General features: G+C 43.5%; 1 protein-coding gene across 1 annotated transcript in view; it reads left to right on the top strand.

Annotated features, from left to right (window-relative positions):
• The window catches only part of ONECUT1 (one cut homeobox 1), a 33,017-nt gene extending 8,590 nt beyond the window's left edge, over positions 1-24,427 (top strand). Inside the window, exon 2 of the mRNA XM_065872470.1 lies at positions 24,024-24,427. Coding sequence (XP_065728542.1) covers positions 24,024-24,316 — 293 coding nt within the window. The 3' untranslated portion in view covers positions 24,317-24,427. The remainder of the gene's footprint in view (positions 1-24,023) is intronic.
• Positions 24,428-26,586: the final 2,159 nt, after the last annotated feature.

The raw sequence follows: 26,586 nt of genomic DNA, 5'->3' as shown, positions 1-26,586 counted from the left end.
GTGCAAGTCCACTAGGTCAGTGGACCCAGAATGTGGAAATGTCTGATCCACTGTCATAAACACCAATCTGGAAAGTCTCTGCATAATAAGGTCTCGAAATTAGAGAATGTGTGTCTTCCCTCTGGGACTCTCAAAGAGAGTTACTTGTGGAAACTTATTTCTTTTTTACTCAAGACTTATAAGAGAGACTTTTTATTGCTCTCTTTTGAGGAAGCAGCCAGAGGGAATGTGAGGCAGTCACAGAGCTAGACGCGGAACCCAAGTCTCTCCATCCATTTGTTCACGTAAACAGTTATTCACAGGCAAGACCCATCTCATTAGATGTTTTCTGTGGGTAGGACTGGTCTATTGGGAGCCAGCCTGGAGGAGGGCCCAAAGGCCCAAACCTCCCATTCTTTCAGGCATTGGTGTTCTGATCTGCACTTGCACAGCAGTTATATTTCTTGGCTTCACATCAGTGCCTGTCTTGCTATTCCAAGCTTGCCTGTTACTCATGTTTTAGGACTCTGCACTAAAAAATAATAAATTGACTTAAACTCTGTATATATGTTGGCAATCATCCAGAGGGCAACTTACAATTTCCCTCAAGCACCGCAAGTTTCCAGTTACCCATGCGTTTCTCATCTCCCTTTGCATATGCCATAGGGTACGCAGAATCGACAGTTTCTGAAATCGCTGCTTTCATTTTGCATCTGGTGATGACCTCGTAGTCCCAAAGAGAGGTTATCAAAGGAACATAATAAACTCTATGCTTTTCGCTTTCTTTCCTGACGTCTTCTAAAACAGATCAATGGGGGAAATTAAATAAATAAACGAGCGAAGCGCGCCACCTAGTGACCCGTCTGCTCACTGCAGGTGAAGTGCGTGAGAGGAGTGGCTAACGCGATTCAAGTATTGATGGAGTCACAAAAATCGTTCATTAAGGCAATTTAATCTTTACTATTAAATGTCCTTTCAATTCATTTAGGGTAATTAAGATGCAGTTAAAGTGATTAAATTCTAATTACTTATGCTAGACAAAGACATATTTGTCACACTAATGCGGTTAACTAAGGACTCAGAAAGAAAGTTAACATTTGCTTCAAATGATGCAACTGGAAAAATCAGTTCCTCTTTTCGTCATTAATCCAGTGAGCTGGGTGATTATGTAATGGCACTACAAGCTCATTAAATAGGGGAAGTGCTGATTAAAATGACTGCTGGGAGGAAAACCTGAACCAGGAGTACCTCGGTACCGTTTGGTCAGCATTCCTAGCAAAATTACTTGGTGTCCTTTCCCTCCAAGCCCGCCCCCCGCCCCAAAGCAATAAGCAGCTCCTGAGTCGTATCCTGACATTAAAAGAGGGATGCTGGGCTTCCCTGGTGGTGCAGTGGTTGAGAGTCCGCTTGCCGATGCAGGGGACACGGGTTCGTGCCCCGGTCCGGGAAGATCCCACTATGCCGCGGAGCGGCTGGGCCCGTGAGCCATGGCTGCTGAGCCTGCGCGTCCGGAGCCTGTGCTCCACAACGGGAGAAGCCACAACAGTGAGAGGCCCGTGTACCGCAAAAAAAAAAAAAAAAGAGGGATGCCTCTTGGAAAGCTTTTATTGCCAGCCTGCTGACATTGTTAAACCAAAGATATTTTCAAATGGTAAATGGATTCTTGGGGTAGAGAGGAGCAAGGCATTTGGACAGGGGAGGTGGAGGGAGGGGTCCCTGTAGGAAACAGCTCCAGGATGAAGATTCCCACTGCAGGCTTTCGAAGCCGCTCTCCTTCACACAGACACCCTTCCTATTAGGCAGTCTTCCTCCCCTCCCCAGTTGCATTTTTACTGCTTCGTATGTGGGGACAGATTCCTTTGTACACATCATGCTTCTTATGCACACTCTGAAGAGCACTAAGTACCTCAGCTGCAAACTGGTCTCTTTTCAGAGTTTTCCGACATTCACAAGTAAAGGCATCTGAGATTATATACCATCGGATTACTGAGGCTCTTTTGCCATAATACCGCAAACAGTTCCCAGCCTCCTACGATAGGTTAATTTTGAGTACTCAGAAGAGGAGGATGAATTGAAATTTCACTGCATTTGAAGTTGGCCTTCCTCATAAAATGGCTTCTTAAGCCCATGCCTATCATTTGCCTGGGGGGATGATCCAAGGATGAGGATGATCCGTCAAAAAATTGGGAATTAATTTCCCCAGGGGATCAGTGTCTTTTAATACTGTTAAATTTGCCTATTGAAAACCATTACTATGGAGATTGCATCTTTCCCCTATTTATCCCATTGAAATTCAGTATTACTGTTTACTTCACAAGAAGCTGAAGTTATCAAATTCATCAGTCACGGAAGTCAAACAGCTACCTTTTAAAGATAAATTAGCAGGTATTTGAATATTTACGGAGTCATTTTTAATTTACTAGATTGTGTTACCTTAAATTACTAAACCAAATAAACATATTAAAAAAAAAAAACTCTAGACTAAGAAATGAGAGCCCCAGAGACAAGTTTTTGTACAAATTAGCTCTGAGAACTTGTCATTTAACCTTTCTGGGTCTCAGTCTCCTTAAATGTAGAATGAAGGATTTGGCCTTAGGGTCCTTCCAGATCGCACATTCTATGAATGATTGCCTTCTATGATGACTGTGTATCCATGACCGTCTCTTTTCTCAATTTAATGCTCTGTCCCAAAGTCAGGATTCAACAAGGTGTAAGTCCCTGGCACCCATCTCTTGGGCAGAGTCTCAGATCAGGCTCTCCTATCAGATGGCCAGTAGGAAAGAGCCTTTCCAGTCAGGAGCACTGCCTTCTGGCACAAAAATATTTCAGCTTGAGGTTACAATACCTGCGTTGGTAAGGATGTGGATCATCGGGAATTCATGCACTGCTGGTGGGGATGTAAATTGCCACCGTTGCTTCAAAAGATAATTTGGCTTATAAACCTGCACCCACAGCTGAACGAAGTCTACCCCTTGGTATATACCCTAGATAAGCTCACAGGTGCTCCTGAAGATGAGTACAAGGATGGTCTGTAACCGCGTTGCTTCTAAGAACAAATAACCAGAAACATCCCAAATGCCCACTGACGAGGAATGCAGGAATAAACTGTGATGTCTTCATATAATGCAGGAGTATATTGGAGTGATGAAAATGAATGAGCCACAGCTATACACAACAGCATAGTTGAGTCTTAGGAACAGTGTTGAATTTCTTTTTTTTAAAAAAAAAAAAAAGAAGAACAAGCTATAGAAAACCACACCAGAACAATACCATTTTTTCAAGGCTTAAAAGCAAGAAATGCTAAACAACTTATTGTTTAGAGATACGTAGGTATGTGGAAAAAACAAGTTAATAATAAACTCAAGTTCCTAAGAGTGGTACCTCCAGTAGGGAAAGGCTAGAGATAAAAGGAGAGAACACCCTTATAGCTTCACAGACAGCAGATGTTCTAGTTCTTTTGTCAGGTGCTGCCTTCATCAGTGTTCATTTAGTTCCTGTGCTTCCTATCTTAAATATACATGTTTTGTAACAGGTAAATATTATTTAATTTTAACTTTGGGGAGGAAAAAGATTGTTCCTGTCTGATTCCCCAACCTGAACAACTTGGACCAAATAAACCCCAGGACATTTCAGTTGTCATTTACACAGTTCTTAGCCCTGTACTAAATGTCAGCTCTCTTAGGAATTATATCTGGCCAACTGTGGACAGGGCATAAGATGAGAAAGAGGAAATTTCATTAGATATGGAAAGAGTGGTTTTTTCTTTATTCATTTGAGTACAGCTATGACAGTGCTGTGCTCAGTACTGGGGATGTACTGAGCACAAACAAATCTTTTGGAGCTCATAGTCTAGTGGGGAAGAGAGACAAATAGCTTGGCTGCTTTTTTGTGCCAAGAAGGAACGGTTTAGGGTGTGATGAAGGAATAGTTTTGAAGCTCTGGAAAAAAAAAAAAAAAAAACAGGACTTGGTCAGAAATGGGGAAAGAGGTTTTCAGGCAGAGGGAACAATAGCATGTGTGGATGCCGTGGGTAAAACCCCTTTGCAGAAGATTTCTTGGATCCGAATTATTGTATAGCTGGAAGCTTGTTTCTTCCCCAGCACAGCTGAGTGAAACGATGCCTTCCCATCAGTAACAAAAGCTTTCTCCAAGGCTGTAGTTTTTTGTAGTGGGGAGGGGTGGACGGAGAGTTTCATATACCTCAAATCAGGTTGGTGGCAGAGAGGTGGCAAGAAAATATATGCTGATTAAAAAGCCTCCCAGGTGATTTTACTTTAACTCCAAGTTGATAATTAGAATATTGATATTGAGCACTACTATGTATAAAATAAACAACAAGGACCTACTGTATAGCACAGAGAACTATATTCAATATATTGTAATAACCTATAATGGAAAAGAATCTGAAAAACAATATATATATATATATATGTATAACTGAATCACTTTGCTGTACACCAGGAACTAACACAACATTGTAAATCAACTATATTTCTATTAAAAAAAGAATATTGATATTGAGAATTTAAGAGCAAATGACTTATATTTTTGCCCCTTTGTTATTTATTTTACCCTTTTTCTGGAATAACCTATAGTTCCATAGCTTTACGTTTATTTTTTAATGATATATAATATATATATTATATCATTATATAATATTTTACTTCTTTTATCTCTTTTGATGTTAAAAGTTCACTCAAAAATTCAATATTCCTAATTACTTAGCCATAAAAAGAAACGAAATTGAGTTATTTGTAGTGAGGTGGACGGACCTAGAGTCTGTCATACAGAGTAAAGTAAGTCAGAAAGAGCAAAACAAATACTGTATGTTAACACATATATATAGAATCTAAAAAAAAAAAAAATGGTTCTGAAGAACCTAGGGGCAGGACAGGAATAAAGATGCAGATGTAGAGAATGGACTTGAGGACACGGGGAGGGGGAAGGGTAAGCTGTGACAAAGTGAGACAGTGGCATGGACATATATACACTACCAAATGTAAAATGATAGCTAGTGGGAAGCAGCCGCATAGCACAGGGAGATCAGCTCAGTGCTTTGTGACCACCCAGAGGGGTGGGATAGGGAGGGTGAGAGGGAGACGCAAGAGGGAGGAGATATGGGGATATATGTATATGTGTAGCTGATTCACCTAGTTATACAGCAGAAACTAACACACCATTGTAAAGCAATTATACTCCAATGAAGATGTTAAAAAAATTCAATATTCCTATAAGAATGATTGTATCCATACTCTCTTCCATCTGAAAAACTCTTATTGTTCTCTGGGTCCTTACTACTCAGTGTGGTCCCCAGACCAGCAGCAGAACATAAGGAAATGCAGACTCTCAGGTTCCACCCCAGACCTACTGAATCTGAACCTGCACCTTGACAAGATCCGTAGGAAATTCATGTGCCCATTCAAGTCACTGAGGGTCATATTACATCATTCAGAAGGTCCATTTTCCTTCATTTGCCCTCAGGCTGATGGAGTACCTCCTATTTGAAGGGCGCTGGGCTAAGTACTGGGGCTCAAAAGAGGCACAACGTGCGGTATCCTGGAGGAGCTCACGGGAGGATGTGTGTGGGGAAACAAATACTTACAATGTCCTTGATGAGTGCTGGGATAGGCAGGAAAACAGTTATGTGGGAGCAGGGAGGAACCTGGAAAGAAGACTGAAAAGAGAGTACATAGGATCTTGTATGCCTGTGCCAGCCAAGGGACTTGGGTCTGTGACAGCAGGAGCTGAAGAAAGTTGTGACCTCTAGTAGAGTGAAGTTGTCAGGCTTGTGCTTTTGAAAGGTAGCATTGTGTGAGCCGATAGGAGAAGTAGCAGCAGCAGGGGACTAGCTAGGAGGGTGGCAATAGATGATGAGGGTCGGATTGCCTGCCATTGTCAGCAGAGATGGAGAGAATATATATTCTTTTTCAGATTCTTTTCCATTATAGGTTACTACAAGACACTGAATATAGATCCCCATGCCATACAACAGTTCCTTGCTGTTCATCTATCTTATATTTTGTAGTGTGTATCTGTTAATCCCAAACTCCTAATTTATCTCCCCCTCCCACCCCATTATCCCCTTTGGTAGTCACGAATTTGTTTGCCATGTCTGTGAGTTTATTTCTGTTTTGTAAATAAGTTTATTTGTATCATGTTTTAGATTCCACATATAAGCGATATCACATGATATTGTCTTTCTCTGTCTAACTTACTTCACTTAATATGATAATCTCTAGGTCCATCCATGTCACTGCAAATAGCATTATTTCATTCTTCTTTATGGCTGAGTAATATTCCATTGTATATCTACACCACATTTTTTTTTTTTTTTTTTTTTTTTTTTTTGTGGTACGCGGGACTCTCGCTGTTGCGGCCTCTCCTGTTGCGGAGCACAGGCTCTGGACATGCAGGCTCGGTGGCCATGGCTCACGGGTCCTGCCGCTGAGCTGCATGTGGGATCCTCCCGGACTGGGGCACGAACCCGCGTCCCCTGCATTGGCAGGCGGACTCCCAACCACTGCGCCACCAGGGAAGCCCCTGCACCACATTTTCTTTATCCATTCATCTGTCAATGGACATTTAGGTTGCTTCCATGTCTTGGCTATTGTAAATAGTGCTGCAATTAACATAGGGGTGCATATATCTTTTCAAATTAGAGTTTTCCCCAGATATATGCCTAGGAGTGGATTGCAGGATTATATGATAACTTTTTTTTTAGTTTTTTAAGGAACCTCCATCTGTTCTCCATAGTGGCTGCACCAATTTACATTCCCACCGACAGTGCAAGAAATTTCCTTTTCTCCACACCCTCTCCAGCGTTTATTATTTGTAGACTTTTTAATGATGGTCCAGTGTCTTTTAAAAATAACTTCTTTGTAAAATTATTACTACTAATCAAGAAAAAAGGTGACAAGGATCACCCATAACACCCCCAAACAGAGATAACCCCCTTTTTGTGAATATCTTTCCAATCTCTTCTCAATGAGATGATCCATACATACTATATTATAACTTTTTAAATTAAAAATCCCATGTTATTAAATTTATGATAGAATATTTGAAAATACATAAAAGAAAACTGGAGACAATAAAACCCCCTGGTAATTCCACCATTCCTGACCCCCCCCAAATACCTCACCAGTAGCACTTATTCATTTAGCAGATATGTATAGATAGGGTATTTACAGTTTGCAAGACAGCAAAGAGGTCAAAGCCCTCCCTCTGCTCCTGGAGCGCTCTGGATCAAAAAGCTTTCTGCACATTTTATGTTTTACAACTATGCTATAATTTAACCAATCCCCTATTTTTGGATGCTTAGGTTGGTCCATAAATTGATTGGGCAAACATAAATTTTATGACTATATAATATTTCAGAAGCATCATAATTTACATAACCTCTCCAACAACCTTTCATTGGACATTTCAATGATTTCAAGTTTTTGGTTTTGTTTTGTTTTTGCTATTATCAGTCAATGGCACAGCAGTCAGCAACATATGCAGAACTTTTCTGAATATTTGTTTTCCTCTTTCAAAAATAATTTTTCTCTCATAACTTTGGAAAATATGAAACACTATAAACATACGACAGGATCAAATCATCCATAATCCCATAACCCAGAGTTGATACCTGTTTATGTGTTGGTTTGTTTCCTTCTAGCTTTTTTAAATTACCTAAATAAGATACAATTTTAATTTTAATTTTTCACAAAATTGAGCTCATAAAGAATTTACAGTCAAACTTATCTCAGTGTCATTAAATATTATTCAAAAGCATGATTTAAGAACATTTTATTTGGAAGTTTTTTTCAAATTTTTCAAAAGGTGCAAAAATAAAATAAGAACATAAACCATTTACCCACCAGTTGACCAGTTGTTAACATTTTGACCCATTTGCTTTATCATCTGTGCACACATGCATGCTCTCTCTCTCTCTCTCTCTCTCTCAATCTCTCTTTCTCTCTCACTCTCAAATGCACAGAGTTTTTTTTCATGAACCGTTTCAGAGTACGTTACATACATCATGGCCCCTCACCCCTACATACTTTAGAATGTATTTCCACGAGTATGAACCTTCCCTTCTGTAGCCACAGTTCACTTTTGTCCGTTGACCCAGTAATGTCCTTCACAGCATTGTTCTCCAGGAGAGGATCCAGTCTGGGATTAAGTTTCATATCTCTTCTTTTCTTTAATCTTAAACATTTCCACAGCCTTTTTTAACCTTTTATAACATCGAAATGTTTGAAGAATATAGTCCCCACTTTAAAAAAAAAAGATATTTCTCATTTTATGTTTATCTGAAGTTTCCTCGTGATTAGATTGAGGCGGTGCTTTCTTGCCCAGAAAGCTGCATGGGTGAGGTGTGTCCTTCTCTGGGGATCACATCTGGAGGCCCATGAAGTCTGTCTGTCTCCCACTTAACTGGAGAGTTAATTCTGATCACTTGGTCGAGGTGTTGCCTAATTTCTCCACTGTATAATCACATATTTTTTTCTCTTTCTCTCTTACAGCTAATAAGCAGTCTGTGGGGAGATACTTTAAGATTATGCAGATATCCTACTCTTCATCAGAATTCCCCACAGATTTAGCATCTATTGATTCTTGCCTGACCTGTTTATCACGACGGCTTTAAAATGATTTTCCATCTCCGGCATTCCTGCCTTGTTTGACAGTCAGCTCTCAGCTTTCTTCTGTGAGCAAGAGCCCCTTCTCTCTCGTTTACTTATCCATTTGTTATTGGATAAGATTCACACATTCCTTTTTTCCCAATGGTTTCTAATTCAATTCTGTACTTACCTATTTTGGTGCTCAAGCTGTCTCACATTGGACAGTGGGAGCCCTTTTAATCTGGCTCCTCTGTTCTTGTGACTTGTTTCCATCGTTCTTTTCCTCCTCCTTCTCCTCCATTTTTTTTTCTTTTACTTTCTGGCATCATAATAAGATGTTCCAAGCTTATCTGTTACCTACCCTGTCCCAGCCCTAGAATCTGCCCTTTCCTTGATGAGCCCTGGTTTTTTCTGGTGGGGAATGGTATGAGAGACTAAGAAGGCCTGGTCACTAGGTGTGCTCATGGCTAGTAGCATGACTTTGTTTTTTGGCCTCCTCAGAAAAATCCAGGAAAAATATGCATGTATATTTACACACACACACACACACACACACACACACCACAAATATACATATGCACTCATACATATATAATATACATGTGCACATAAACATGCTTACATACATATTTTTAAAATCATGAGTTCGCACAAGTACCTCCACATCTAATTGCAATATATCCCCGTAGGATTTCTTCTTGCCTACCCTCATTCCATAATTGTGTGTCCCTTCCTCTACAGTGAGAACCCTGGCACTCAATAACATATCCACCCCCCAGCACACACACACACTTACTCATTTGCTCAATCCTAAAATACATCTAAAATAATTTCAAAATTGCTTCAGCCATACCTGTAAAATAAACAAACCTGCTAGAAAATTTTTCTGTAACATTCATTTTCAATTCTTCCCCCATTCATATGCCCCAACATCACTTGGGAACTTGCTAGAAATCCTGCTGATTCAGAAACTCAGGGGAAGAGCCCAGTAATCTGTCTTCTCACAGGCTCTCTAAATGATTCTAAAGCATACTAAAGTTTGAGAAGCACAGCCTGAAATATGCAGAACAGGTTTGTGATATGTGTGTGTGTGTGTGTGTGTGTGCGTGTGTGCCTTTGTGCCGACATGTTATTATGTAAAATAATACTTTAAAAGATCCTAAATGTAGCAACCATAAAACAGGTGCAGTGCAGACTAATCACAGTCCTTTTGTCAGCATGCGTGTGGAGGTGTGACGTAAAAGAAGATAAGCCCCCAGTTATTTGTTTCTGTTCCGTTGCCAGCCTGGTGGATAATCAGGAGGAAGAGGGAGGCATGGGTGTGAAGTACCCTCATTTGCCAGAGGGGGTGCTCTCCAGCTCCACAGCAGCCGCCCCTCTGCCCCTTGGCATTAGGAAGTTCTATCAGTTAATGACAGAATCTCCTCCAACTTTATTCTAAATTACCTGGGAAACTTGTTTAAAATGTGTGTTTCTGAATCCCATTCTCTCAGAGAATCTAATTCAGTAGGGATAAGATAGGGTTCCGGAATATACATTTTGAACAAGCCTCCCCGTCATGCTCCCAGGTGATGTTGATGTATTTGACCCACGCCTTACAATTTCTGGTCTGGACTCTAGACCCTGTTTACTCAGAGTGCCATCCTGGACCAGCAACTGAGCAGTGAGCAACTGGGAGCTTGTTAAATGTGCAGAATCTCAGGCTCTGCCCAAACCTGCTGGATCAGAATCTTCATCTTAACAAAATGTCCAAATGACTCAAGTTTGTACACTCAAGTTTGAGAAGCACTGATTTAGAATAGTGGTTCTCAGCCTAGCCTATGTGTTAGAATCACCTGGGGACTTTAAAAGGACTGTGTCTCAGATGTCTCCCCATGTTCTCTGGGGCCACATCTGACTTATTTATCCAACAAGGATGCTGAGTATGCCAAAGAAATAATCCATGGTCTACTCTTACAGAACTCACGGATTCCTAGTGAGAGAGATGGGTAGGTAATAGCTAGTTATCTGGGGAGCACTATGGGCACAGGAGACCACAATTCACCCCAGATGAGAGAGGGGATGGAGAAGCCTTAATAGAAAATAAAATGCTTGAGCTGGGCCTTGATTACATAGGGACAAGAAAGAGAAGGAAGGACATTCTGGGTGAGGGAACAGCTTGAGCAAAGGAGTAGAGGTGTGAACATTCATAATGTATTTAGGACTGACTTCTGAACAGTGTGGCTCAGTGTGGATGGTGGGTGAGCAGTTGTGGGAAGTGAAGTGGAAAAGGTGATTGGGGTCAGAGGGTCGAGGTCCTTGACTATCTTAATGGAGCGGCCAAGAAGGGCTTTCCTGTCAAGCTTACTAGAGACCCTTGTGAAGCCAATTGTATACTACATGTGTCATTGGGAGAACAGCATTTACAATTGACTCTACAGATGACTTTCCAGAAATGCAAACAAGGAAAACCACTAATTTGAAATTAACTATGAAAAACGTCTGATGACTTGGCGAAAAGTCAAAATTGTAGGTTATTTTTTAAGGAGTTCCATTTTATAACTTCCAATTGCTGTGAATATTATAAAGTGTTATATATGGCTATTAATTAAAGAAATGGGATCAATAAGCTAAGACTTACAATTCACAATAGGCCTGCATGAGACAATAATGCATAATAAGCATGTAATTCATCAGGTCTGCCATTTGTTTTGACTGTTTTGCAGAATCAACATCATAACTAGGGCATCGATATCACATATTTCCAATTATTATTATTATAGCCCAAACTATTGAGGGGCTCTTTAAGGTGAAGGAGACTGATGTGATAAACCCCAATGGATCAGGCATTAACAGAAGTTTAGGAATTTAAAAATCAGAATTCCTGAGCCAACCTTTCATTAAAGAGCCACATTACCTCTTGTTACTGACTGAAGGAGCAGGTGCGAGACAGCAGCTTTTCTTCCCACCGGTTCTTCTGAAGCTGCAATGCAGGGAAGGAGCTTCGAGGAGGGAAGGGTCTGGTGGTCATGTCTCTTCTGGTGAGTCTCAAAAAGCTTGGGCCTGTGCCCAGGAAAATGTGTGCATGTGACAGTGAATGGCCAGCAAGAGGATGGATGCAAGTATCACAGGGGTATGAAAATGCATTCATTTAACAGGATTCTCAGTTCACCTTTCTGTTTCATGTTCAGCCTGTACCACAGGGAACACTGAAAAAATGAGAGAAGACAAAGCAGAACTAAGATAGTCTAGAATCACACAAAAAGGGCTGTTTCAGGAGCCATGGAAAGTGAAAGCTGTTGTGATTCTCTGATGTCCTCCCAGTCTGTGCCTGAGGAATACCTGAGCCCCAGCTCCTCCACACCATCACCACCTCCACACCATCACCTCCTCCACACCATCACCTCCACACCATCACCACCACCACACCATCGCCTCCTCCACACCATCACCTCCACACCATCACCACCACCACACCATCGTCTCCTCCACACCATCACCTCCACACCATCACCACCACCACACCATCGCCTCCTCCACACCATCACCTCTACACCATCACCACCTCCACACCATCACCTCCACATCATCACCACCACCACACCATCGCCTCCTCAACACCATCACCTCCACACCATCACCTCCACACCATCACCACCACCACACCATCGCCTCCTCCACACCATCACCTCTACACCATCACCACCTCCACACCATCACCTCCACACCATCACCACCACCACACCATCGCCTCCTCCACACCATCACCTCTACACCATCACCACCTCCACACCGTCACCTCCACACCATCACCACCACCACATCATCGCCTCCTCAACACCATCACCTCCACACCATCACCACCACACCATCACCTCCTCCACACCATCACCTCCACACCATCACCACCACCACACCATCACCTCCTCCACACCATCACCTCCACACCATCACCACCACCACACCATCGCCTCCTCAACACCATCACCTCCACACCATCACCACCACCACATCATCACCTCCTCCACACCATCACCTCCACACCATCACCACCACCACACCATCACCTCCTCCACACCATCACTTCCACTCCATCACCACCTCCACACCATCGCCTCCTCCACACCATCACCACCACCACACCATCGCCTCCTCCACACCATCGCCTTCTCCACACCATCACCTCCACACTGTCACTGGACCCTGCCCTGGCACTTTTCTCAGATCCACCATTTACTATTAGGGTGACCTTGGGCCAATCCCTTAACCTCTGAGCCTCAGGCTGTGCATTTGTAAACAAACGTAAACTTTTTTTTTTAACCACCACCACGATTTTATTCTTAAATAAATGCTCAGTCTAAAGCCAGGTTAGGCAGACAAGTGGGTGGAGATCAGAAGAAGTGCAGATCGTGGGCACCTGTGAGCAGTGGGGCTGCCCAGGGAAGCAGCCTACAGCTGTAATAGCACCTGCTTCCCACAATTGTTGAGTGACATCATAAGGTGATACATGTGTGTGGCTTAGCACAGGGGAAGCAGCTGTACATTTCAGCTGATCCTCTTCCATGCCCCCCAGGCCCAGGCAGCCTCTGCCCTCCTTTGATCATAAAGTCCAGTAGCCCTGCCTCTTGGGCTACAGCTGTGGAGCTGTCCCTAGAGAAGAGAGATTGATGGAGATATGTTATATGCTGTCTCCAGAAGGACTCCAGGCAGCAGATGGGAGGGAAGGCAGGTCTCTGTCCTGGACAGCTCAGTTACAGAAGCAAACAGGGTGGGGTTGTGAGAGGTTCGGGCGACTCTTCCAGCCTGTATGTGATGCAGCAGACCTCTCTTGGCTTTAGCCAAGTTTTTAGTTTTCTTTTGCTTCCTCTCAGAGCCGATATCCACACAGAGACAGCGTCTAGTGCTCCTCTGTCCCGCTACTGAAACTAGACTCACTCTGGTCCCCCTCCCAGGCCAGCGTGGGTCTTCCGTGCCCTTCCCGGCCTGAGTTCCCTTCATGCAGCCCGATTTCCTGGATGGGCCAACTGCCATCCTTTCAGCCAGAGCCTTCTGGCTGACAACAGGCCTGCCGCCTGGCCGGCTACCTGCTCCTACCCCACGCACTGTGGCTCTGGGTTCCCGGGCTCCCCTCACCAGCTACTCCTGCCCGTGTAACCATCCTGGGGAAAGTTTTCACGATGTGTCCACCATGCTGACATCTGCCTCCAGGGCACAGTGGAGTTGGAGGTCACCCAATGAGCCAGCTGCGTGCCCATAGGCGAGTCTCCTGACCTCTTTGACATTGTTTCTTCGCCTACAGAAAAAGACATAATACCCATTTCTACCTCACCTGAGTTTTGTGGGGATCACGTGGGAAGGTTTAATGGAGGTGATTTAAGTACCATAAAGCAAGGTACAGGGGTGAGTTATAGTGATCGTTCTTGACTAAGAACGTCTGCTCTTTGCATGTTTTTCTTAGGTCTTTCACACTCATGCCCAGATGAGTTTCCACAGGTGCTTGAGCTACCCACAAAGTCACAGATACCAGAAAAGCTAGCTTGTGTCCAGCAGGTTGTATCGGCCCCACCTCCCTCTCCTGGGCATCACTGTTTCCAGATAGTCTGTGCAGGAGTTCCCTTCCCATGTAAAGGCTGCCCGTGGCCATATCAGTTAGAACTCACTGGAGTAGCTTTTCAAATTGTACTTTATACTGTGTTCTCCAAATTTGCTGCTTAAGAGCTGACAAAACAGCTGGGGGCCTGGCTTATAAAAATATGCACAGGACAGCACAGTAACTCAAGGCAAAGCAGATAACACTATGACCCAGCACTCCTGGAGTCTGAGCTCTAATCCTGAAGCTGTGGCAGCCCACCCACTGGCTCTGTGATCTCCACAGGATGGGTGCTGGCCTGTAAAATGGGCTTGGGAACCTGCCACGTTCACTTCCATGGTTCCTCCATTCTTGTTTTACTGAAATCTGTTTTATTTGCATGCTTGTTCCTCCACGAACACGTATTGTCTTGTAGAGTTTACTCTGAAAAGCAGTTTCAGCTGTCAAGAGACAGTGTTTGGGGGCTCAGTAGACATGAACAGCAACCCCCCTTGTCCCTGCCCCAGTCCAGAAGAGGTTTCCTCTCGGTGGGAAGTGAGAGCAGAGGGCTCACCCTGTATGCACGCCCAGCTACTTCTTTCTTAAATAGTTTTACTAAGAAGTAATTTACATACCATACAATTTACCCATTTAAAGAGTATAAGTCAGTGGTTTTTAATATACTCACAGAGCTGTGCAACCGTCACCACAATCAATTTTAGAACCTTTTTATCACCTCCCCCAAAAGAAACCCCATACCCATTAGCAGTCCCACCCATTTCCCCCCACTACATACTCAGCCACAGGCAACCACCAACTTCCTTCTGTCCCTATGGATTTGCCTATTCTGGCGCCGCTGCTTTTTTATCCTTTTTCTCTGTCCCCGAAGCCCCAAGCTCCCCAGAGCAGGGTGTGCAGGAATGTTACTACAAAGTCGGTCAGGAATCTGGGTAGAATTTCAGAGTGTGCTTTTTGCCTTCCCAGTGCACCCTACCTTCCCTGGAGGCACTGGAGCAGCAAAGGAGCTGAGGGCCCTAGCAGCTGCCTGGACCCGCCTCCTCCAAATCCAGGCCGGACCTCCCCTGAGTGACTTGGGACATCGCAGGCTTACCTGTTCAAGAGCCCTTGGCCCTGCAGGTTGCAGTTTTCAGCACTGGCACCGGCCTTCAGGGGGAAGACACTGTGTCGCTAGCAGACCCTTTGAGATGACAGGGCAGTTTCACCATGCCCTGGAATCCCAGCCCTTTCCCTTACTGCTCCCTGGCCCACCTCGCCTCAATCACATGAGGACAGCAGACCCTGGAGCAGTTGTATGGAGGAAGTACACGGCCATAGTGCAAGGACTCTCAGGGTAGAAGCCACATGTGATTGGGGAAGCTGCAGGCATACAGTCTCCTTCCTCAGTCCCTCAGAGTCAGACCACCAAATAAATGTGATTTGAATCACCCAGGCCTGGCTCTGTCTCAGCCCCGCCCGCGCAGGCCTTTCATCCTGCCTCTCTAGGGTTCACCATCCAGACCCTGAGGCCCAAACTGTCCTCTCCTCAGGTTAAATTCCCAAATTTCCTATTAGATTCGATGCCTCACAGAGCTGTTGCTAAAATTAAATAATGTCTCTACAGTGACAGACCCATGGCTTACCATTCATCTGGCTGCATCCCCAGCTTATTCTAGCAGGTACTGTGGCTCCCCGGTCACTTGTCTGTGCATCCACCACACACACACATTTCTCCATATTCCTCTTCAGTATAACTAAGATCAGTGAAAATTTTCTAAAGGACCTTTACAAATTGTGATTACAGTTTATGAAGTTCAATTTTCGGGTCTTACCTGGTAGTATTGTTTACTAAGCACACAGGTCTTGTTCCCTTTCCTACCTCACCTGCAAGTGTTCCGCCCCAAAAGTCTTCTCTCCCCACTGCCTGCCAGGAGGGAGAAGGAGGTGTTGGCACAGGGATGGCCTTACAAAAGGGGGGAGGGGGCCCGGGAGGGGCCAGCTAGAGTGAACCGTTCAACGCTCACACTTCTCCGAGTGCCCATTTATGACATAGAAATCTGAACTGTACATCTTCCCTCTGGAGTCATGTTGACTTTACATACGTCAAGTCATAGAGCTGCACCTAGAAGGGGTTGTAAGTTATTTAGTCAAGTCCCTTCATTATACAGTTAAGGAAGCTGGACCCAGCCTGGTTAAGGGGTTTAACCCAGCCATTCAACTAATTAATAACAGAGCCAGAACCCTAAACTTTTGACAACTAGAGCAGTGTTTTTACAGAACCTTCCTCCCTCATAGACTGGGAATATAACGTACACCCTCATTCTACCTGGACCCTTGGCGTTCCTTCCATAAGGGCACGTTGAAACATATACTACTGCCCCGAAGAAGACAGCCTCTTCTAATCCACAATTCCATCCTATGTGAAGCAGCCAACTCTGGGACAAATATGCCAAGAACCTCAGGAAGCAAGTTAAGCAAATTTTCCTACATTTTTAATGAAAAAGTAGAAACTAGTAAAAATATAGAGTACCTATTGTTTAATGGCTCAGAGTCCTAGGAGGGCAAATGCATAACTGTTCGCAGGGTCTGTGGTAGTTGCTGTTGTTATTGTTTTAATCTCTAAAGCTTATGAGGTCGAAGCAACTGTGAGGAATGTGAGTTTGTGTTTGATCGCCTTCATTCAGGTGAATGTGGATCCGGATTATTTGCAGGACTGGCTGGTGTCCCCGCAGAGCCATTACCTGCTCTTTTTGAGAAGCCGTAAGGATGGAGAAGGTGAAATGGAATAGTCAACATAGTGGCTATATATTCTAAAAGACAGAGTAAGGTTACCTTGGAAATTTTTTAACTGAGATAATGTTAGACTTTGGAAACCAGGAAAGACACTACAGGGGTGTATTCATTGACTCACAGGGCTTTCAAGCCTGCCGGGGCCTTAGAATACTGCCTGCTCATTGAAAGGATGCAGAAAAACAGATCAAGTCATGTGTCCAAGTTTATATCACAGGCTAGAGACAGAGCAAAGACCTGAGCCTGCTGTGTAAATTCAATGTTTATACTTGCATCTTGACCAAAGAAAAAAGGAAGGATCTGAAAATTAATTTGCAAACATCTAGAACACTTCTTAAGCGTTTATAGTTTTAACAATCACTTCAGCATAGCTTATCTTATTTAACGCTTATTATAATCCTGTGAGGAAAGAAGGCCATTGTCCTCTGTTTTGCAGCTGGGTAAACTAAGGCTCCAGAAGGCGATGGACTTGCCCAAGATCACACATCTATCAGTGGCCACAGAGCTGGGCCTTGAGCTTGTGTCCTGTGAGCCCAGGTTCATCTAAGAAGTTGTATTGTAAGTCCGTCTGGCTTTATAAATGTCTCCCAGGCCCACATGTCTGTGCCTACTTATTTTTTTTAATTTGGTACAACAGATCTTTTTTTTGGTAACTGTTATTGAACTATAGTTGATGTACAACGTTGTGTTGTTTTCAGGTGTAGAGCAATGTGCCTGCTTGTTCCCAGAAAAATTCTTGGCAGACTTTTGCATAGTTCAATCAGCAGTTTAGATGTTGTAATGTCCTTTGTGACGTTAAATCAGGAAAATGAATATAAGTTGATATACAAATGCTTGGCTGACAGCCGATTCTAGGATGTTACTGTATATCATGTTTTATAAAGTGTATTCTAAGACAGGGCTTCTTAAACAGTGAAGGAGTAGTTGTTTGTTTCCAATTTCCATCTGTTCTGGACCAATAGTTTTGATAATACAATAAAAAATGTATCAGTAAAACAATAATCACAGAATGTTGGAGCAATGTCAAGCTGCCACAAAACTTTCTAATTGCTTATTCTCAATTTTCTGATCTTGCTGCAGGTCAGTAACAGTTTACAGACCAACATAGGTCTGGCAACCACATTTTGAGAGACACTGTTCTAAGCAACACCATTCCTGAGAGAAATTCCCTGAATAAAGAGTTGCTTAATCAAATAAGTTTGGGAGACCCCATACGCTAGAAAGTATCAGTGCACATTAGCATATTAAAGGCTCTGAGAAGTCCTGCATTAAAGAAGCTTGCTTAATCATTAATTAACTCAGCATTTCCCAAACTGCCTAAACTCGAAACTCAATATTCATGGAATGCCTTTCAACATCCTGCAGAATTCATATTTCTTGAAATACCCTTGGCTCTGTCCTAACAACTATGGGCAAAGCATAGGCCCCAGTCATGCCTGAGATGAAAGCTTGTCCTTTGCCCACAGCCTCATGCATTGCTTTTTTTAAAAAAAATTTCTTTATAATCTTTTATTCTTGTGGTGCACAAAATCATTCTCTGCCTTTTACCGTCTTCCACGTCTGCTTCTGTCTCCCATATAGTACTGACTGTAGGTGACCTCATTCCCAGAGAAGATCAAAGTCACCTGAGACAGCCCCACTACACTTTGCCACTGCATCCTGCAAACATATCTGCTTGCCCACCTTCATGGAGGTGACTCATGACGGGTCTTCTTCCTCTTAAGTACTACCTTACACGTGCAACAGGAATCTTCTTCCCTTTAATCCAGTTCTATGATAACTATTCTATCTTTAATGAAAACTGTACACCCACACAAAAAAGTATAACTTACCCATAAAACACATGCAACGCTCTTCCCTAAGCAGCAGTTCCTGTTGTCAGACTTTGCTCCCACTCTGTCTCTCTCTCTCCATTGCACACTTGTGTGGACCAGTTGCTGATTTCCTACCTTATAATGGGTAATCTCTACCTTGAAATGAATTCCATGGGAATGCCAAAGCATTGCTCTCATTTATATTCTCTTAACAGGTCTCACAACTATAATTCTGTACAAGCTTCTAGAAGCATGATTTTATTTCTGTGGGTTGCTTCTCCTGGGCACCTTGTTGAGGTTACCCACTGACTGTCAACAAGCTTTAGTCCACTCTCCATTCTACAGATATCTCTGCTTCCTTCCTTCCAGAAGCCACTCCAGCTTCTGCACAAAGTTCTTTCCAGGTAAAACCACACACATTTAATCACAGACACCCCATCCAGCACCCATATGGGTACTGAGCTCCCCTTATAGCCAGGCACTATGCCAGCCTGCCCTGGAGACACATTATGAGTCTGCTAGCCTCCTTGCTCCAGGAGAATCCCACTTTCCAGGTTCTAACATTGAGAGCTTGGGTCAGGAACATCCAAACTGCATTTCCACAACATTAGTATTATATGAGACACTGATAGACAGTCTCTACCAAACAAGGTTCTGGAATTAAATAAATTTGGGAAACAAAATTATATTTGTTAAACACATATTACACTTTTTTTCTTTTTTTTTTTTTTTTTGCAATACGCGGGCCTCTCACTGCTGTGGCCTCTCCCGTTGCGGAGCACGGGCTCCGGACGCGCAGGCTCAGCGGCCATGGCTCACGGGCCCAGCCGCTCCGCGGCATGTGGGATCTTCCCGGACCGGGGCACGAACACGTGTTCCCTGCATCGGCAGGCGGACTATCAACCACTGCGCCACCAGGGAAGCCCACGTATTACTCATTTTGAGGAAGAGGCTATATAGTAGGTTTTTCTCAATGTACTTGGCCTGCAAACCATCTTTTCAAGTAACTCCTATTTGAGGCAATATCATGCCTCTGATGCCATTTGGGAAAGGGTGGCTCTGGAGTAGCTTCAGCCCACTCAGTCCTGCCAAATGCTAAGGACCACATTGAAGTCATTCAGATACCCTAGTTATGTAGAAAATAGATATCTCTTTGTGATTTCCCTTAGTTCTGCCTTTTTTTTTAAGATTTATTTTGAGGTGGACCATTTTTAAAGTCCTTGTTGAATTTGTTACAATATTGCTTCTGTTTTATGTTTTGGCTTTTTGGCTGTGAGGCATATGGGATCGTAGCCCCCCGATCAGGGATCGAACCTTCACCCCTTGCATTGGAAAGCCAAGTCTTAACCACTGGACCACCAGGGAAGTCCCTGTTCTGCCTTTTGAATGATAAATAAGTTGAGTCTGCACCCGATGCTCAGTTATTTATTTTTCCATAGGTATGTGTTCTGTGCAATTTTCCATCTAGGTCCCTAATGACTTCCCAGTCTGTATTCCTAACCCAGATCTCTTCCCTGAGCTCCAGGCCCCATATATCCTGCCGTCTGCTAGACAACCACCTACTGGAGATCTTTAATAGGATGTCCAACACGCATTTCAAATGGATTTGTCCCACATGGAAGTGATTACTGCTCTCATAAAACTCATTTCTCCATCTGCATTCCCTAATGGCCTTATTACTACCATCCAATCAGAAACCTGGGAGATGTTCCGAACTCCAGCCTCCCAGCCAGGTTGTTATTACTGATTCCTCTTGATTCTACCTTCCAAGAAGCTCTTAAATTTGCTTCCTATTTTCCATCTTCAACTGCCATTGTCTATCTTGGGGTCCTCGTTACACTGATTTTCTAATTGGCTTCTGTCTTAGGTCAGGTTTTCTGAGAAACAGACTCTGAGACTTGCATGCAGGAAGGGTATTGAAGAGGGCTATGGAGATTAACCCCTGTAGGGGGAGTGGAGGAAGTAAGACCAGGCAGATGGATTTGAACTTTGATGTAGCTGCAAAAATAGCCTCAACCAATCCTACAGGGTGCTCTGGAACTAGATAACCCTTCAGAGTTGTCCCTACTTGATGCAAGGGTTTGGGGTGGGGGAGCCTTAAACCAACACATCCCTACTTTCTTCAGCCTCCACCATCCATACTCCCATCCCCTACTCCCCCCATCCCCCACTGGGTGTGGCTAGTCCCCCAACTGCACCCCAGGGTGGCATAACCTTTGGCCAAGGGCAATTCCCAGTATGGACCTCAGCTGAGAGCCACCAGCCTCTTCCAGCAGGTACAAGAATGAGTGAGTGCCTTAGTCCTGAAGGGGGTCAGAATGGCATACACAGAGTACTGGTCCTGAATCTTGATGCTTTCCAATTCATCCCCCACACCACCACCAGAGGGGTTTTTCTAAACCCAAATTTAATCACACGACACTCTTACTCAAAACCTTACCTACAAGATAGTTCAAATTTGATCTCTGTCTACCTGTGAAGTATATATGTGCTTGCATGTACTCTTGCCCCACTACCAATCTACTACTACTTATCAGTCCTTCACGAATGCTGTTCCCCCTGCTGGGAATGAGTTTTTCCCACTTTTCTCACTAGCAAACTCCTATTCATCCTTTAGGGCCTAGTGTAAGCACCCCTCTTGTGTGATGCCTTCCTTAATATCCTCAAGCAGAGATAATATCCCGTATACTCTTTTCATGCTTTTGCAGTTATTTGCTTACATAACCACAGACTGACCTCCTTAACAGAAAGGCTTGTGTTATATTCATCTTTGAATGTAAGTGAATGAATCAACCAGCCATGTGTATCAGTATTATATAAAGCTGTGTCTACATGGGCTGACTCAAACTAACTAGGCTTGACTTCAGCCTAGTCAGCTTTTATTTTCAGGGACTTAATCTAGTTGCCCAGTGAAGGCTATGGGTTCCTGGTGGGGAGGGACTGTATTTGGGGACTCTCACCTAGTTTAGTATATATAGCTCAATGCTCTGAGGGAGCTGGGTGTTTAATAAATCTTTCCCATTATGTTGATGCTTTCCATCATGGTGGGCAAAGGGCATAGCCAATGATCTATGGAATGTGTTATAAAAGAAGACCTGACTAGCCTAAAAATCTCTCTTTTATGACTGAGGTCTCCCCTCATGTCCATTCTGAAATTCTTATTCTTATATTTCCTGATATATTGGACCTGTGGTCCCTGGAGTTAGACAAATGCACTCTGGGGCCTGGGCAAGCTGATGCACCTGTAGAAGAGAATTTCTATATCTATTTATGTTATTTTACCCCTTTAAAATTTTCTATATTTTGTGTATGCTTTTTAATTATACTACTGTATAATAATACAGTAGTATAGTAACACATGCATATCATTTATAAAGAAATAATGTAAGGGAATGTAATACTTAAAACATTTTTTACTAAATAGCACATGATTAAAAAAACCTGGAGGGCTTCCCTGGTGGCGCAGTTGTTGAGGGTCCGCCTGCCGATTCAGGGGACGCGGGTTCATTCCCCAGTCCGGGAGGATCCCACATGCCGCAAAGCGGCTGGGCCCGTGGGCCATGGCCACTGGGCCTGCACGTCTGGAGCCTGTGCTCCGCGGCGGGAGAGGCCGCAGCGGTGAGAGGCACGCGTACCGCAAAAAAAAAAAAAAAAAAAAAACCTGGAGACTCCTAGATTGAACTCCAAAGACTGGAGGCTTCTTCAACCTTTACCCCTTAGCTTTTTAGCTGCTCCGATTGCCTAGCTAATTTGTGCTAAAGGGCACCTAAGGCCTTAGGGGATTCCACGATGTGGAGCGGCTGGGAATGAAAGGTAGGGGCAGGCTGAAGAGCAGGGCTACCTGGGGAGAGTACAGAGGCTGTATCTAGCCAGAGCTGGTGAACCATCTAAGGAGGAATTGAGAACCTGGGATACAAAAGGACGGGGTGGGGGTGGGGGGAGGTGGAGCAGGAGAGAGCAGTAGGCAGGGCAGCCAGCTGGAGGCGACATGAAAGAGCGACAGTCCCTACCTCCGCCAGGAAGACGCCCTGCCCTGTTAGCCTTTCGCTGTGGTTGGAGCGCACATCAGAGTGTAGCCAGCCAGGTGTGACGGTAGCCACGGCTGCTCCAGAACCCCTACACAGGGGAGCTGCGGGACAGGAAGCTGATTGGAGTTAGGGCATAGGAGCTAACCGGAGCACTGTTCTTACTTGAGTTGCATGGTTATTTGGGGATGGCTTGCAGGGATCCATTGATGGTGGAGATTGGGGACGGGGAGCGGGAGGGAGTCATTAGCAATTCAGTGCCCCTTTGGCAGGTGGAAGCTAGTGATCTACATTAGGCGAGAAAGAGGAGTACAGCATCTGAGGTGAGGAGACCCTGATCCAGCACCAAACCCTGCGGACGTGAGGACCACATTGAGATGATGCACCAGAATAGCTCTAGCAGCCTAGAGGCAGCTTCATGATACAGGACCAAAAGGCGTGTGTAGGGAATGGGTGAGGGAAGAGGGGGACTCCAAGAGTAAGACTCCCGTGAAGAACAAAAGAGAGGCACACGGAGACCCCAAAGGTGAACGAGGCTAATGTCACAGGTTTGGCCCCAGTGTCGAGGAAGTGGGTTTCACCACAGCTCCCCAAGTCCTGGTTCCACTGAAGGATCAGTGGAAAACTGTTTGATGGGCATGGTAGGACACTCTGTACAGAGTTTTCTCACATACAGTTTCTTAGGAAACACAAAAAATCAGAAAGGGAGCAAATGCAATTCCTTTTTATTTGGTTTTTACACCCTCACGTAAGCTCTTAGTATTCCACTAGCAGCAGACCGTAAATCCTTTGAGGGCTACAACCACGTCTAGGTGATAAAACTTTGCATTTGTAAAGCACTTCAGTTAACATTATCTTTAACATATTATTTCATATATGCTTAGCACACCCAGCAAGGTAGATGTTCTTATATCCACTTTACAGATAGTGATATAAAAATTCGAACAATAAGTTCATTTGTCTAAAACCCAACATTCTGCAGATGAGAAATCGAGGCCCAGGTGTTGGTTAATGGATTTACCACCAACAAAATACAGATACTCATCAAAGCCAGGACTCATGCCCAGGACTCACAGAACTCCACCTTCTTCTCACTCTCCATGCTTTTGGTACACTTCCCTCGCAGCCCACGATGGTGCTAAAGTCAGAGGTCAGCAGACAGAACTTGGCCATGAGGAGTGCCTAACAGATTTTATGGGCTGTGCCTTTCTACTCTCGATTCTCCCAGGCAGTCTCTTCTAACACCCTCTGTGCTTCTTTGCAGCATGCAAAAGGAAAGAGCAAGAACACGGGAAAGATAGAGGCAACACACCCAAAAAGCCCAGGCTGGTCTTCACAGATGTCCAGCGTCGAACTCTACACGCAATATTCAAGGAAAATAAGCGTCCATCCAAAGAATTGCAAATCACCATTTCCCAGCAGCTGGGGTTGGAGCTGAGCACCGTCAGCAACTTCTTCATGAACGCAAGGAGGAGGAGTCTGGACAAGTGGCAGGACGAGGGCAGCTCCAATTCGGGCAACTCATCTTCTTCATCAAGCACTTGTACCAAAGCATGAAGGAATAACCACGAACTGAAACCTCGGTGGAAAAGCTTTAAAAGAAAAAAAAAAAATTTTTAAAGACCAGGACCTCAAGATAGCAGGTTTATACTTAGAAATATTTGAAGAAAAAAAAAAGTGTTATTTATAGTCCAAAGAAACCAAAGACTTAGCTCACCTGCATTCGGACTTTGTTTGGAGACACACACTTCAGCCAGGTGATGACTTGGCAAGAAAAATTACTAGCGGGAAGACACCACTGGATCTTACAGCTTTAGTCCATGATCATCCTCGCTGTGCTTGGCTGTTTCGTGGTTTGGAGCATAGTGATTTTGAGCCATTGAGTGGACATCTTTAAGATCAGACTTTCTCATCCACTCCGCTGCGCCACGAAGGTGTATGGTGTCTCAGTACTGTGTGTGGGTATGTGCTTGAATATACACACATACACACACACACCACCACCACCTCCACCACCACCACCATCACCACCACCACCTCCACCACCACCAGTGGTTAGGGACTTAGGCAGGGCTGGTCTTCAGGAAGGGTTGTGCTGTAGGAGTGCAACCAACATAGTGTGGGGTTGTCTGAGTTCATTGGCTTAGGAGTGTGGTTTTGCTCGTCTAGCCTAGCGTTTGAACCTGCGGGCGCGCGACCTAAATGCAGATTCAAACTCAGCAAAGAAATTTGAATGACACCTAAACCAGTGCATTCTCTTTGTTTGTTAAGGACTGTTCAGATATTTTTTAAGAAATGAAACAAGAGTCCATCCATTAAAAAAGAAAATCACCTAGGTACCAAAGAACACAATATTTTAGTGCAGGTATTTTATTGCAATGATTTTAATAACCAAAGCTATTTTTACACAAGATACTATGTAAAGTTATACGTATGAACTGATCTAGCTGTAATACACATACCACGTAGAATCATGACTATTATTTATGACTCTTGAAGCATTTGAAATATTACTTTGCAGAACTGGCAAGAAAGAATGTAGCTTCAGGGAAGCAATATCAGAACAGAGAGGTCAATGCAGTATACATATACATCCAGATGGCACCCTCCCTTTCGGGATCCATAAATGTCACTTAAGTAAACATATAGACATGATTCCATGGTCTGTTCATAGCTGAGGAAACCTAGGGATTCTTCTGAAGTAGGACTGATTTGTAAACTTAGAAAACTAAGTTTAACAGGACAGGTAACTAAATTAGAAAATTCGTTCAAAGTAATGCTCTTTAGTAAAAGGCCACTGAATAAAGGACCCCATACTAGGTTAATTCGACTTAAGTTTGCTTTATGCATTTGACACCAAATACCTGTTTAAAATACTTTACAAACACACAAAATAAGCAGACCAACATTATTATTAAAATGAACTATGCAGTTCATTATATCCTGAAAATATAATCAACTGATTTTATGGCCAACCCCAGACATTTTGTGACTTGGACACCAATAAAAATAGCAAGTGCAACAGAGAAATGGTGGAACTGCATAGAAAAAGCAAGAGTTCTAGTGGAAGACAAGACCTTGGGTTCCATAGGTATTAAGCTATTTATTTCACTAAGCATAGCCTCTAAAGAATACTACCTTCTTTCTTGCTACTACATTAAGCTGGAAATTTTGTAACATAGATTCCACTCTCTAAAAGGGACAGATTAAAAACTAGACCTGAACTTACAAATACAAAAGTTTAAATTTCTATTTTTCCAAATCACTTAACCAGGGCTATAGAAATCAAGGCAAAAAAAAAATAATAGTAGTACAGTTGCTCTGGTAGTACCCAAGTGAATTGCTTGATTCCCAGGAAACTTCTCTCTGGATTCAGTTGAATTGTAACTCACGTAAGTAGATGCCTTTTGTACTAATAGGTAAAGAATTGGGTACTCTTAATCACCACACCTAACTAGAAATATAAAATTAAATATTATCTCAACAGTAAGCTGTTTATTGAGATTTGTTAAAATGCTAAAGAAAAAATTAAACTATTTTGACACAAAACCTAACTCCTTCGGATCAAATCTCAGCATCTTGTCCAGGTCTAGAAGCAGCAGGCACCTGGAGAGATGAGGCTAAACCCACAAGCCATCTGTGTCTCCTTCATGTCTGCCGTGGGATGAGAAAAGGAAACCAAGACATGCTTCTCCTTTGATGAAATAGTGCATTTGCCTTGACACATTTTGTCTTAGTATTATTTTTAATCTCGCCCCAAATTCCATCTTTAAATTTTCCCTTCTAAATATGGCACAATTATAGTTCAGCTATTAAAAGAGATCATT

Source organism: Phocoena phocoena, chromosome 2 (genome assembly GCF_963924675.1).
Source record: "Phocoena phocoena chromosome 2, mPhoPho1.1, whole genome shotgun sequence".
Lineage (NCBI taxonomy): Eukaryota > Metazoa > Chordata > Mammalia > Artiodactyla > Phocoenidae > Phocoena > Phocoena phocoena.
The sequence above is the reverse complement of the archived record's forward strand: the minus strand, read 5'-3'. Positions and strand labels throughout refer to the sequence as shown.